This window comes from Mesoplodon bidens (assembly GCF_964165515.1).
Source record: "Mesoplodon bidens genome assembly, chromosome: 2".
NCBI classification, from domain to species: domain Eukaryota; kingdom Metazoa; phylum Chordata; class Mammalia; order Artiodactyla; family Ziphiidae; genus Mesoplodon; species Mesoplodon bidens.
Window position 1 is genome coordinate 77,213,422 of NC_138177.1, and position 15,573 is coordinate 77,228,994.

General features: G+C 44.0%; 1 protein-coding gene across 2 annotated transcripts; it reads left to right on the top strand.

Moving 5' to 3' along the window:
• Positions 1 to 7,424: 7,424 nt before the first annotated feature.
• ENSA (endosulfine alpha) lies at positions 7,425 to 14,338 on the top strand. Of its 2 annotated transcripts, XM_081224069.1 has the most exons (4): positions 7,425 to 7,609; positions 9,263 to 9,388; positions 10,690 to 10,856; positions 13,603 to 14,338. In XM_081224069.1, the coding sequence occupies exons 1-4, from the start codon at positions 7,553 to 7,555 to the stop codon at positions 13,616 to 13,618; spliced, it is 366 nt and encodes a 121-aa protein (XP_081080195.1). In that variant the 5' UTR covers positions 7,425 to 7,552; the 3' UTR covers positions 13,619 to 14,338. The 2 variants fall into 2 exon arrangements, with proteins under 2 accessions (XP_081080195.1, XP_081080196.1); XM_081224070.1 differs by lacking the exon at positions 13,603 to 14,338 and having other exon boundaries at positions 10,690 to 12,846.
• Positions 14,339 to 15,573: the final 1,235 nt, after the last annotated feature.

Here is a 15,573-nt window from a genome sequence, read left to right on the forward strand (position 1 = left end):
AATCATTTAAAAAACTTTGAAATGGGCAAAAACATTATTGGGTATTGTCTAGAGGAGTCTTTGGCATAATCGATCTATGGCTTTCATTGTCTTTGAACTATTTTACAGTTTGTAAATTGAGAAAACTGATGGCAGTGCAAATGATTCTTATACATAGACAAATGAATTTTGGCCAGTGAGATACAATTTCCACCCTGTGAAAAAGGTAACTCCAAACATAATATTTTATGCCCTGTAGATATTGGCCAATTTTATATCTATTAGCAATTTCAGCATTCTTTTTTTTTTTTTTTTTTTTTTTTTTTTGGCGGTACGTGGGCCTCTCACTGTTGTGGCCTCTCCCATTGAGGAGCACAGGCTCCGGACGCGCAGGCTCAGCGGCCATGGCTCACAGGCCCAGCTGCTCTGCGGCATGTGGGATCTTCCCGGACCGGGACACGAATCTGTGTCCCCTGCATTGGCAGGTGGACTCTCAACCACTGCACCACCAGGGAAGCCCAATTTCAGCATTCTTAATTGCCTATATATGTGTCTGTCTTCAGATTCTCTTTTGAACCAGTTTAACATCTTACTAGTTCCCTCATTTGTATGAGTTATGATTTTACTTTTTTGAAAATTATCTTTAACACTGTGTTATTCTGATCATTTAGCTACTTTTCTTAGGCTACACTTAAGGCCAGCCCTAAGAGTATACCTTTCTAAAAGAGACAAGGAGGGTTTCCCTGGTGGCGCAGTGGTTGGGAGTCCGCCTGCCGATGCAGGGGACACGGGTTCGTGCCCCGGTCCGGGAAGATCCCACATGCCGTGGAGCGGCTGGGCCCGTGAGCCATGGCCGCTGAGCGTGCGCGTCCGGAGCCTGTGCTCTGCAATGGGAGAGGCCACAGCAGGGAGAGGCCCACGTACCACAAAAAAAAAAAAAAAAGAGACAAGGAGAGGATTGAGCTTGGTTAATTCCCTGGTATTCTCAGTCTGGCCCATCAGAGAGTGCTAATGGCATGTGTCTTAAACCCAGATATTTCTGCAGTTTTCTGGCCACGCTGTGCGGCATGTGGGATCTTAGTTCCCCGACCAGGGGTCAACGAGGGATGGAACCTGTGCCCCTGCATTGGAAGCATGGAGTCTTATCCAGTGGACCACCAGGGAAGTCCCCAGTTTCACTTTTTATATTCTTTTTATATTCCATTCTTCTGTAGAACCTTGCTTAAGCACTGATGAATTTTACAGTGTTATTCCAAGATATTTCATCTCTCATACTCTGAAAAGATTTAGGTCTTCCCCTGAAAAATTCAAACATAAACAAGAAAAAAGACCAACAGACTAGGAATAAACAAGAAGTTCAGGTCCTCTTCTCTCCTCACTTTCCTCACTCCAATCTACTTTTCTCCCTCTATTTGCTTTTTGGTAAATGGCACCACCATTTACTCAGGAATTTGGGATTCATCCTTAATTCTCCGTCACCTTCATTCCCTACATCCAATATCATTTGTCTCTTCAGCTTCTCTTCATTCACTTGGCCCTGCCTTTGATCAGGCCTTTCAAGTCTTGCCTGGATTTACTGCAATCCTGGAGTCTCCCTCTCCACTTCAGTCCAATCTCCACATGGCTACTGTTGTCAAAAAACCTTGGCTCTCTGTGCACCGACGCTGAACAGAAATACGGAGATAGAGATTTTGAAGGATAAGGCTTTGAAGGCTTTATTCCTCTGCCATGCAAAGGGAAGACAGATCAGGCTAGCGCCTCAAGAACTGTGCCCCCCTCCCTGGGGAACTGAGAGAGGTTATATAGCCAGGGCTCATAGTCTATGGTAGGTGATAAGGCTCTAGTAATGAAGCTCTTGTATTCTTCCTGAGTTAGTTCAAAACAGTCACAGCTGGCTCAGGCAAGCCCGGTAATTGGGTCCGTTTGTCTCTGGGTTATTGGCCTGCAACCTTCTTTCTGAAATGCAAATGCTACAAGGGGTGATTTGCTACAGGGGAGTGCAGGGTGTAATTCACATAGTGTTAAGGAGTGATAGGTTAGCTTCATGAAGTACAAATCTAGTTACAGACACTATAGATTAGTAACAGTTAAAATAAAACTAGGAGTGATTGACTCTTTCAGGCCAGTCTGTTTCTTCTCTAGCCTGTTCACTGTTCCCTTGTTTTCTTTTTTAAAAAGTAATTAATTAATTAATCTGGCTGCATCGGGTCTTAGTTACGGCTCACGGGCTCTTTGTTGTGGCATGCAGGCTCCAGTGCGAGCAGGCTCAGTAGTTGTGGCACACGGGCTTAGTTGCTCCGCAGCATGTGGGATCTTAGTTCCCGGGCCAGGAATTGAACCAGTGTCCCCTGCACTGGAAGGCAGATTCTCAACCACTGGACCACCAGGGAAGTCCCCTCTTGTTTTCTTTGTTTATCAGAAAAGTCTCATTTCTCTTCTTGCTGCAACACTACCACAGTTATATCTTTCCAAATCCCAAGTCTAACAATACCATTTCCCTGCTTGAAATCAGAGGTTCCCCCTTTGGCTTCATGAAACCCCAACACTTTAGCATGACTTACAAGCCTCCCCTGACCCCAGCAACCTGAACAGTGTCATGTCTTGCTGCTCCACAGGGGTTCCAAATCAGCCTTATTTGCAGTCTCTCCTTAGGGAGCTTTTTAAAAGTATAGATTTCCAGGCCCCAGCCCAGAGATGCTGATTCAACTGGGGTGAAAGAGGGCTGAGGAAATCTGTATTTTTATAAAGTTCCCTGGGAACTTCTAATCAACCGAGTCTGAGAACCAAGGATCCAGAACATGGAGTTTATTATGGCTCTATGTCTTTTCACATGAGGCTTTTTCTGCTTGAAAAGGGCTTCTCCACACTCCCTTTTTTTTTACCTTGAGTATTCCTATACTTCCTTAAATGTCATCTCCTCCAAGAAGCTGCTTTTAATAGTCTTCGCCGGTGTAAACCATCTTCATCTCTTATCTTCTTACTCATCTGTGAACAGCTTGAAGGCAGGGACTGACCTTATCTTTGCATCCATCCATGGTGCCTGAAATTGAGCAGGAACTTGCAGGGCCTTCTCAGGAACAGATCCCACTGTGTCCCTCAACTCTTGTTTATAGAAAAGCTTTAGCCTCCTAGGCCTTCCCCAAGTTCCAAAGAGCAAATTTAATCAAGAAAAGTGAGAAATGCAGAAACAGGATCAGTCAAGCAAGACAAAATAATAGTTTAGCCAAAAGTCAAGGACCTTTAGTTCCTCCTCAAGGGCTGTAGATAATATCCTGAGCCATATCCTTGAGTTCTTTTTCAGATACTAAAATCCCCACCAGGCAGAGAAAGTTAACTGCATGCTGACCACTAGCACACAGACCCCAGACCAGTTGGAACCAGAAGGTTGATGACAGATTCACAAAACATCACCCTGTTACCTCACCATCACCAATTAGAGAATTGTGTAGGAGCTGATCACACAACATATGACCCTCTCCCTCACACTGGCATTAAAACTCTTCTCTGAAAGCCATGGGGGGTAGGGAGGTTTGGGTCCTTTGAACACTAACTACCCATTCTCCTGTGTAGTGCCCTGCAATAAACACTGTACTTTTCTTCATCACAACCCAGTGTCAGTGTATAGGCTTTGCTGTGCATCCCAAGCACAGCAGACCCAAGTTTTGTTCGGTAACATGCCCAGCACAATACATAACACGTAATGAGTGCTCAATGAAATTTGTTGGATGAAAGAGGAGTCTTGCTGGGCTAGCAGGATCTCACTCCCTCTAGAAACTCTTGCTATAGATACTTTCTCCTCAGTCAGGGGTCAGTCACCCTCTAGACTTTTATAAGATAGGGTGGTCCTCTAAATTGTCTTCCTTTCCTCCCCCCTCCTGCTAATCTCCAATTTTTCTATTCATCCTCATAGTCCCAGTTTAGGTTCTCTAACATCTAAAACATTCCTTGACCAGCTCAGCCAGAAATGATCTTTGAAACACTTATAAATACAACTCATTTGGTATCATACATTACCTAATATTATAGTTACTTCCACACAATTTGGTACCTTATATACTTAAATACACATATTGGTGACCTATAGCTCATTCCAACATATGGGTCGCAGACACCCTGTCCTAACCACCTTCCTTATCATGCTCTGGAACTTCAAATTTTGTGACTTCATATTTGCTTGATTGTATCAACAGTGACTACTATAGCCATATCTGACACCAATTATAATTATTATAGGCTAGAGCTCATCATAACCTACAATGTCTCCACCTTCCCAGATACGAACTGAAATTTCCCTCTCACTGCAGCTTCCTATTCATCTGCCTCTCAGTCATTCCCACCAAATCTGAGCTTCATCTGTCTCATAACCAGTTCTTCAACTCTTTTCTACTACTCCCAGTTCATCAATCTCATTCTGTCTTTCCTAAAGAGCCTAGATGCCACAGTCAGCTATTTCAACAAACAGGCAAACCATTCTAGACTTCCTCATTGTCCTCCCTCCACTGTTCCTTCTTTACCAGTCCTTCATCCTGGTTAATTCACTCAGGCTGTCTGTTTTCTCCATCCCAAGGCAGCCAGGAGTTACTGACCGAAGTCACAAAGCCATGCTGATTAAGACTACTACACATTCACTCTTATCTAATCTCAGGTAGATCTTTCTTGCTGTTTTGCATCATTGCCATTTTCTATGGCACAGTTTCTACCCCATTTTCCCTAGATCCTCTATCCCACCCATCATCCTTTTTATTCTCAAAAGCTTAACCTCAGAAAAGCAAGTCCATTCAATATGACTTCTCTAAATGTTTAGCCACCTCAAAATCTCTCTGTACATTTCCCTTCCCATTCTTCCTTTTCAGTGGCCAAAGCCAACCTTTCTGCCTCTCTCTCTCCTGATCTAATGATCTCCTCTGAGACTTTAACTTTTTTTTAAATTGAAGTATAGTTGATTTACCATGTTGTGTTAGTTTCAGGTATACAGCAGAGTGATTCAGTTATGCGTGTGTGTGTGTGTGTGTGTGTGTGTGTATTCTTTTTCAGATTCTTTTCCCTTATAGGTTATTACAAACTATTGAGTATAGTTCCCTGTGCTATACAGTAGTTCCTTGTTGGTTATCTATTTTGTACATAGTAGTGTGTATATGTTAGTCCCAAACTCCTAATTTATCCCTCCCCCCTCTTTCCTCTTTGGTAACTGTAAGTTTGTTTTCTATGAGACTTTAATTATTTATCTCCTCTTTAAGTAGTTAATTATATTTTTAGTTTTTCTCTCAATTAGCCCTTCCCCTTTTCTAAAACTTGCTTAAATCTTTCCTACTCTCCAAAAAAAGAAAGTCCTCTGCTGCTTCCTCTTCTGTTCATTGTCCTCATTCCTTTCTTTGCTTTATTGTTAAATATTGCTACCACCTCTTCACTCTTTAACCACTTGCAATTAGCTTTTGTCCCCTTCAACTTTAACTTCTCTGTTACTTCTCTCTTCTTACCACTCTGATCATTTTCCTCTGGGTCCCTTGCCAACTTTTCCCCAGGTTTCTGTCTTGGGACTTCTTTTTTTTTCTACTTTCTCCTTGGTTGATCCCATCTAATTCCACAACTTTACCTATAGTTATGTGAAGAAGTCCAAATTTCATTCATATTTGGCTACTATTTTTATTCCAAACTCCAGATTTATATTTCCTAGAATGCTAAAATTTCAGCTATGGAGATATCAGAGGTCATTTATCCTAAATCTTCATTGCTTGGATATCTCCACCAAATGGCTCACTGGCTTTTAAAAAGTCAATGATTTCAAAACCGAACACCTCATTTTCTGTCTGCTTCCAATTCCATTTAAAAATCGACTCCTTTTCTTGAATTTGTTTCTACAAATAGTCACCGTGAGGCACATGGTCTCCTCATTCCCTATATTCAATCAGCTGCTAATCTAGTAGATTACATTGCCACAGGCTCTCTCAATTAGGTTCACTGTTTTCCATTCTAAACTATCACATTTCTAGTTTAAATCCTAATTATCTCCTACCCAGAGTATTGCAGTGGACTCCTGGCTAGACTGTCCACCCCCAGTATCTTTCTGCTTGGAATTCTGAATGATTTTTATTCATTACTACTAGATTAATCTTCCTAATGAACAGTTCTGATCTGCCACTCTCTGGCCTAAAATCCTTAAATGTCTCCCCTGGATAACTAAATTATTCGTTCCTTATCCTGGCATTCAGAGTCCTCCATGTTCTGGACTCAGTTCTATTTTTCTAGCCTTCATGCTGACCCCATCACCTAGAATACCCTTCCTTCACCTTTACCTGGCAAACTCCTTAATTCTTTAAAGCTGATTTCAAATACCCACCTCCATCACAGTCTATTTTTGTGGGGGGGACCCTAAACTGAATATGAACCTTCCTTTGAACCCCTATGTCACTTTATTAATACGTTTACTTCAATGCTGACCAGATTTTGCCTTGTATGATAATCATCTGTGTATTCTATGCTTCTCAAACTTTTCCATTAGAAGTGTACCTAATTATACAGGAAAATGAACAGCCCCAAGGCTATCTGTCACAACAGCCTGCCTGGAAAATTAAATTTAATATGAATTTTTCAGTGTTATTAGTATTAGGCTGTTTTAATATAAAAATGTAGTGCTTTTTGACTAACACTCTAGGAAGACGTGTCTATTTAATCTTGAGGATTTAAGGTACACCTGGCACACTGTGAAAACCCTCCCTACAAGCCCACTAAACTTTCTATGGCAGAGACTGCCTTACTACATATGTATCCCCTGTAAAACTAAAACAGTACCGTCTTCAAATAGACGCTCAAAAAATATTGAACTGTGACTCAGGATACGTTAGCAAGTATTTACTAAATGTTTACCGGGTACCTAGACCTGTACTGTTTCAAGGAGCTCAGGTCTCCATGGGATGACTGTGAACAAGTAAAAAACTGTACATGAGTTAAATCATGAAACGTAAACCATTTGTGTTCCGCAAGATGACTCAGTCTCTCCATTACACACCCCAAGTGACACATTGGAATAGTGTGTCTGACCTCTTAATTATTTTCTGGTGATTGATAATTTTCTGCTACCACTGCGCAAAGCTTAATCCTCTTCACCTGGAAATAAAAGGTTTCCACCATTTCGCTCTCCAATTTGAAGCTCAGCAAAGCCTAATGGGCGCGGGGCGGTGGAGCCGAAGGAAGTCTGACCCCCATCAAAGGAGCAAAAATGCCAGAGCTAAGAGCTACCAGCACCACCCCCTCACATCCCCCAAGGGCTTCCAATTGGTCCTTGTCGGTCACTCTCTTTCCAGGTTGGCCTTCCAGCTTGCCCGTCGCCTCCATAGAACCCACATTTAGCCAGCAACTATTGGTAGGTCGTTACGTCATTGCCCTATCTACCCCGCTCCCATTGGCTCCCATAGGAAGGGGCGGCCGCAACGTCACAGGCAAGAGCCGCCATTTTGACTGAGCAACCCTAGTGACAGGAGCCGAAGCAGCAGCGCAGGTTGTCCCGTTTCCCCTCCCCCTTCCCTTCTCCGGGTGACTTCCTGGGTCCCCTACACTCCACAGTCCCGGTCCCGCCATGTCCCAGAAACAAGAGGAGGAGAACCCTGCGGAGGAGACTGGCGAGGAGAAGCAGGTGAAATGGAGGGGGTGCGGTGGGCGAGCTGGGGGCGACCGTGTTGGGGCGGGCGACGGTCTCCCACCAGTGCGGATTGGTCGCCATGGTCTCGGGCTCTGCAGGGGTTGGCCACTTCTTTCGTCATGCAGGGTGAGCTTCAGTACGGCCTGCTGCTTTGGCGCTGGTTAGCTGGGTGGATTGTCAATCAGTGCGGTTCTCTTCTTGATTGGCCAGTAGACCTACCGTTCAACTCATTGAAGTTGTGCTATAATTGGCCAAGCCTGGGCGCGGGGCGGGTGTTTAGAAAGACTGGGTGAATGAAAGGGGTTGGTGGTCCCGGGATGAGATGTGTGTTATTGGTTAGCAGGGGTAAGGTGACCGAACCACTAGGCTGGGGCTCGCATTCTAAATCCCCAGAAAGATACAAGTCGAGGTAAAGACGTTTAAAAAGGACCAGCACTGGGGGAAGGGAGAAGAGTAATTATTATCATGGCTAGTTTAAGGCGGCAACTTTCTCAAAGAGACCCGTTTTGACCGCTGGAGATGGTCTGTTGCCCACCTTCAAAGAGGACCTTACAAAATTGAAGAGGACTAGAGTTCCAAACAGAATAGTGGAAGTTAAACCTAGAAAAGACGCCGACAGAGTCGTGACAAGAAAGACGCCACCATAGTCCCCCCAGACTTCCAAGGTAGTGGGACTTAGTTAACCCGCAATTCTGTGATGAAAACACGCCACCCTCTTTGGGGGTTTGTATTTGACTTATAACATTTAGTACTGGATTCGGGTTCATGAAATACACCTGGTGTTATGTCTGTGCCAGGTTTTCAAGGGAAGGGAATGTAATTCCACTAAAAAGGGCCACAAATTGGCTTCATGTCCTTTTTTTAAAAGTCAGTAAAGAAAAGGGCAGCAGGGCCTACAAAAAGCAAGCAGAGAGTAACAGCAACAGTAAGAGCCCCCGCAAGCTAATTGAGCTCTTGGCATGTTCCCCAAACTTCGTCACTAGGGAAGGTGTTGATTTTTTGGCAAAACTGGTAGGTAAATACTAGTGAACCCACTGTACCTTAATTTTCTTGAGGTTAAAAAGTGTCATTTTAATCTGTTTACCTGTCACCTTCCTACTACAGTGTTTATGGAAGCAATGCTGTCCCATTACTAAGGTGGAGATGTCTGGAGATGGCTACATAGCTAGCCTCCTCCGTAGAGAGACTTATCTGCTGACTAGCTTAGGAGGGAACATCTCAGCAGTTATCCCCCTTGATTTCCCATTTGACCTGTACTGTGTTTTAGGGACAGCTAGGGAACTTTCCTACTAATTTTGTATCACCAGAAGCCCTGCTAGCTCTTTTCTCTGTCTTTCTTAGCTTCTGTTCTGAGTGAGATATCGCTTGCTCTTTGAGTGAAGTATTGTGTTTAGGTATAGGTCACTCACAGGTCACTGGGGTGGTTCCCTGGGTTTCGTGAAGCAACTTATCTTTTCTTCTCACAATACAGTCATCTTGAGCTTTAGGGATCTGAACAGAGGTCTAGCTTTATTTAAGAACAGAGTGGAAATGGCATGTTTACTAATGGGTAGACCTCCAGGAAAAGGTAATAGTATAAAAGTTATCAGATATTAGAAGCAGTTGCTTCTTAGTGTTTAATTTTGTTGGCCCGTTTGTTTCCTCCAGGACACACAGGAGAAAGAAGGTATGCTCCCTGAGAGAGCCGAGGAGGCAAAGCTAAAGGCCAAATATCCAAGCCTAGGACAAAAGCCTGGAGGCTCTGACTTCCTCATGAAGAGACTCCAGAAAGGGGTACGGGGCACAATCTCTTACCCTCTTACTTCGGAGCCAAAGGGGGCCTTAGGGATGAGATCTGTGGAAGTTCTACTGAACCCCGATATGAAGGTTTTGTTGTGGGGCAGTAGTAGAGAAAAATTAGACACTTGTAAAAAGCAAGGCAAATAGTGTAAATCCCTGAAATGGTATCTTATCTTCTGATTTCCCACGTAGGATATTAAGGCTTAATGTAGGGGCATTTGGGTATGGGGTTGGGGGAGTGAGGGAGGGATGTTAGAGTCTGGAATGCTGACAGCCTCCAGACATTTGCCTGTTTAGATGGTGGGAGTTTTAGGATTGCACATTTAGGATTAGAGCTAAATTTTGGGGTGTGTCATTTCAGAAAAAGATCAGCCATCTGTCCTACAGATTTCCTCAACTTGAAATGAATAGTAGATGTCTTTAGACCCTTGAAGTTAGCACCAACTATTAACTATGCTCCCTGAAGAGACTTATTTTTCCTGTCCAGAATGGTCTTTCTCCCAAGGCAGAGTCTTACCTTTATAGCCATCTAGCTCCTGATCAGGTTTCTCAGTCCTCAGAGGTACTGAAAGCTGACTGAGGGATTGTATGTCATTAACCTGGAGTGTGTTTCTCTATGTGGATGAAATGGAGAGGGAAGCAGATCCCTCTGGAGAATCCCGGTTACTGAGTCTTAGTCACAGATGTGATGCTGATTTGCAGTTTGCCTTGCTGTAAGCAGGGCAGGCGTGGGCAGGCTGTCAGAGCCATGGAACATGTGTGGGAGTGCTTGCAGTCAGAGGAGGGTACATTCTCATGAACAAGCTCAGTTTCTATTCATAGTCTGAGAGAATAATTTTTAATTTTGAGGTTGTTAGCTTGAGGTTGATCTCCTGCTGATAGCCCCAGATCGACCCTTCTATGTATCTTATTCATTTCTGTTTCCCCAGCACCAAGCCCACTGGAGGCTAATAGGTCCTCATAAGCCTTAGTGAATAAAGTCAGTAATTTGGTTGAACCATCCTGTACTCATGGGGCTACAAAAGATGTGGGTACAGAGGATGTAGGAGCTATCTCTTAACTCCAAAAATAACACCCTAGCTGGGAAACTGCTTCCATACCTGAAAAAGTCAGAACACACTGGGGAGAAGACATAAGTAAATGTAATTAATGCTAAGCTCTGTAGGCATGAGACTAATCCAAAAGAGACTTGAAAGATCTGAGCGTGGATGAAGGTTTATAGTGGATGTGAGTCTCCTTGTTTTTGAGGAAGACCAGAGCTCCTCACTCACCTAAACCTCCCTCTTATCTCTTAGCAAAAGTACTTTGACTCAGGAGACTACAACATGGCCAAAGCCAAGATGAAGAATAAGCAGCTGCCAAGTGCAGGACCAGACAAGAACCTGGTGACTGGTGACCACATCCCCACCCCACAGGATCTGCCCCAGAGAAAGTCCTCACTCGTCACCAGCAAGCTTGCGGGGTAACCGGGGCCCCCTTCTGCTCCCCTTCCTCACCCACTGGACTTTTGTATATCATAGGCAGGGATGGAATGGGCACCTAGTTATATCTTCTCAGCTTGCTAGCCAGAAATGACTGTGATTCTCCTGGGGGCTGCTGAGAAGTTAATGTGGGCTGAAGAGAGGCTCTGAGTTCATTTCTTTGGATAAATTGAGATTTCCACACCCTCATGTAGCCCAGGTAGGGGCTCAGAAATAGGAGACTAGGATTGGATAATGCTGCAAACTCTCTTTTTCTTTTGTACAAGAAACTGGGGAGATGTGACTTCTCCTTTTGGAAGAGAATATCCCAAAATTGGTTAGGCTAGGCCTTGGGAATAATATAACAGGTTTAACATCCCAAGGCTAACCTGACATGGTTGGGAAAGGTAGACTGAATGGGATCTGTTTTCTGTGCTTTAAGTGTTTTGTCCCTTGGGCTGCTACTGCTTCATGTTTCCATTATGGCAGGTTCAGAGAAGCCTCAAAAAGAAAAACTGATTTGCTTGCCTAAAACTATAATGCCCACTTAACCTCCTTTACTGAGTCTGTCTTTTACACGCCTTGGTTCTTAAACAATGTAAAGATTGGAGGATATAATTCACATAAAATGGGCACCTTCTCTCTCTCTTCCAGCATGTTGCTTTTTGAAAGTATCATGGGATAGTGGAAAGAACACTGGGTTAAGAGTCAAGATATCTGGGTTCTAGTTCCACTCAGTCTAGGCAGAATTGACGTGTAACCTTGGTCAAGTCATTTAACCTCTCTGGATTTCTATTTCCTCCTCTGTAAAACAGTTGAATATAGATAAGATTGATTCTGATTCTAAAATCCTGAAAAAAACTGTGCTGTTCATTGTAAAGCCAAAAGTGAGGAAGGCCCATAGGTGAGCCTACAGAGGGGAACTATTTGAAGACTACATGGGGAGAGAAGTTGAGGTTTGCGGGTTATAAATTCAGGCAAGAGGGCCTTATAAGTATCATGGTCTTGAGGGTCAAGAAAAAAAATTCTAAGAAGCTAGCCATGAAAGCTCTTGCCTCTGCCCTCACCTTCTTTCCTACAATCTGGGCCCTTGCTGCTAAAAAGCTGCTCTGGCAGCCAAGCTGTGGGCCTGAAGAAACATGCTCAGTCATGCACATTTGGAGTCCCATATTTCAGATGTTATCAGCTGCCAGGTGTATTGTTAGGGAGACAAGAAGAAAAGGGATGAACTGAGTGAGCCTCCAGGGCTTAGTGCTACTGCAGGGCTGGAGCAGCAGGTTCTCGGGAGATGAATCACCTTGGAGGAAGCTGGGGAAGGTGGTTAGGGAGAAAGAGAAGGAGCACTGAGACGTCTCTGCCTTCCTAGAGCTCAGTAACCCAGCTCCTGTGCTCTGAGAATTAGCAATGCTGATCGTGAACCAGATGGAGGAAAGGGGCTGCAGGTGGCCAGCATCATCAATCTAGTTATCACTGGTTTGGCCTGAATGTTACTGAATGCAGCCTGCTAGTTATCACAGAGAGAGCAGGGTGAGAACTCTTCAGGAGGGGAAGATTCTATAATCCTCTCTTGCCCTCTCAGCTCACCAGTTATGATGTACCACACATCTGGCCTGATGAGAACGACTGATGAACTTGCTAATGCACATGTGGGGGGGTTAGGGTGTGTCTCTACTTCTTTCCTGACCAGCCGTTCGCTTTTCAGGCCATCATTCAGATTGGATAGGAAAAAGTTGGTGAGGAGGGAATGGAGAGAGCAGGATCCTGTGATTCCCTGGCCCCCAAACTCCTTGGCTGTCACTTGTAATTGTATATAATTTTTGTGTTTCTTGCTCCATTTCCTCATGCTGTCTTCCTAAGTCTAAAGTCCATGTGGGAAGGGGAAAATGCTGAACATCCTTGTATAGTTTCCTCAACTGTCCCAGACATGTTGTACATAGATATGTCATGTTATTATATATATAAATATATATATAATTTTGTACGTTTTCTTCATCTCCGATCTTCTCAAATTTTGTATTCTTTTCTTTTCTGTCTGAGCTGCTTTCTCTATCGGTCAGTATGACTCCTCAAGACTGAGGCCACAGTGAGTCTGGTTTTTAGGAAGGAATAGAAGAAATAGGGATATCAGAAAAACTGTTGGTCTCTCTCTCCACCTGGTCATCTTCAAGGCTAAGAAAACAAAGAAGCAAGCTACGTTCTGTATATGCCACCTGTTTCCACAGCGTGAAGTACATAGCTTCCATGGCAAAGAAGGGTCATTTCAAAATCCAAATCCAAATTGCTTTGATTAAACCTAGATTATTAAGTCCACTCAGAACAACATGTGTGCTGTCTGGCCCTGACCTCCGTGCAGTTACCACCTGATCACTGTGTGCCCCCAGTCCGTCCGTCTCCGCTGCTGCAAGTGGCTCTGGCCATGCCTCTGAAACCAAGCCTGCTCTGAGCCAGGCAGCTTATACCCCTGAAAACCTCCAGTTATTTTGATCTTGTCTAAAGAATTTGTTTTTGTTTTTGTTTTCATGGGTATCTCCAAAAAGACAGAGAACATTTTGTTTTGAAGACAGGAAAAGACTGAAATTCTCTCTTTTTTTTTTTAAACAACTCGCTGGATAGGATTGAGACATGTGCCAGGTAGCCCTAATGATTGTTAAGTGTGGAAGAGTGATGGGGTAGAGACTGGGGTGGAACTTACGGTTCTTTCCCTTACTGCTTGACAGTGTTTTCTTTTTCTTCTGTGTTCGTCCGCAGTGGCCAAGTTGAATGATGCTGCCCGGGGCTCCGCCAGATCCTGAGACGCTGCCCCCCTGGGTCCTGTGCTGGCTCCTGCCCCTCCCTGCTTTTGCAGCCAGGGGTCAGGAGGTGGCTCGGGCGCGGGCTGGAGAGGCAGAAGCCCCTGCCCGTCGGTGTCCCAGCGCATGGAGCCCCTTGGGCTGAGCACCAAGACCTTGAACCCTTTTTGTTTTTCCTTTTTCTCCAAATAATTGTTGGGAGACATCTCAGTGAAATCCTGGGGGTGGGGTGGGGGGTTGGGAGGGTGGAGTGGGAGATTTGGGGGAATATGAATTAGGGCTTGGAGTTGATAAAAACATTCTTGACTATCCTCCTTAACCATGTGGCTGGTGTGGGGTGGGTGTGAGGAGGAGGAAGTAAAATGGACAAAAGATGAGAGGCTCTAATTCAGCTCTGTAGAAGAATGCCTTGTTTGCTTGGATGTGGCTGGGGACCTGGTGTCAGATAAAAGAAACTGACTGTCTAAATATGAAAGATGCAGACAGCTCCTCTGGTTCTGCAGAGCAAGCTGAGAACTCAATTATTCATAAAAAAAAAAAAGTGCTGTCCTTGAAATAGATTTGCTGCGGGAAGAAGGGCAGTGAGCGTGGGAGAAGGGGGCCATGAGCGTGGGGAGGCCCACAGAGCCCAGGGGACTTTTTCAGTTTGAAATAAAAAACAAAAGAAGATCCACAAAAAAAACCCAACCCAGAAATACTCTGAAGCAGTTGGTGTGTTTTATTGGGGTTTGGGGAAAGGGAAGAAAACAAGACTGAAGACACCGTTCAAGGGGAGAAGCCAGTGTGGGGCCCTAAGTTTCTAAGGAACAGGGGCCCTTCATGTGGGATGTGTCTGGGTTCCCCGTTTCCCTAATTTACGGAGAGGGAGCAGGGACGTTGGCATATAGACCAGGACTTTTCCTGACTCCTGTCCAAGCTACTGTTTCTGTAGCTAATGCAGAAGATGCAGCCACCTCAGGTTTTGACTCACAAAATAAGGGGTTTGCGGTATTTGATCTAAATGGTTTATTGACACCTAAAGCTCAGCACAGGCTAAGCAAAAAAGGAAGCCTGCTCTTCCTTTTCCCTTTCAGTCTTCCATTCCTTCACAAGCTCTCATGTCTGTGAAGGAGAAATGTGACCTCTAGTATATAAGCCAAAAGGAACGCAAGCCTTTCTGCTAGTGGCCAGCAGGGGGCAGAGTCACTTCTTTCCTCATGATGTCCTAACCATCACTGGAATCCTGCCACTGAAAAAAGTTTAAAACTACTTGTGAGTGTAATATACAAAAGAAATGTTACCCAAGGAGAAACAAACTCACTTGTCTCCTCTCACACGCACACCAATCTACCATGTGTGAAGATTGAAACTTGCCCATTTGCCCAAGTTTGATTAGGAGAATTTATCATGGTATTTTCCCAAATGTGATTGGCTTCTCAAATGAGTATGCATCAAGGAAGATAAACAGGGTCCAGGAAACATAGATATTCCAGAGAAATCTCTATCATTGAGGGGGAGGAGTACTAAACTAGAGAAGGAATGTTGTTCTCAGTATCTAACTCATTCTTCTTAATCAGAAACTTTCCAAATAAGTTTTCAGCTACTCGGGATGTTACACTGACTTGCTCTCTCCTGATTTAGCCAGCGGATTGTGATGCCTCCTAACCATCAGCCTTTCTAAACAGCATGCTAGACACTAAGTGAGCCAGGTGGTTTGGAGAAATAAATTAAAGGCATTCCCTACCTTTGTGGGTTTATTGTCTAACTGGAAGAAAATATATGAAAAAGTTCATATACTTCAAAAGGTATAAACTTTATATCTTTTTTTAATACAGAGAACATTTAAAATTTTTATTTAGTGATTAGAGCCATTTTTCTCTGGTCTCCATGTTTTGGGGTTGTTTTTAGATACTTCTTCATTTCTTCTTCATTTCATTTTTTTCTTTTTTTT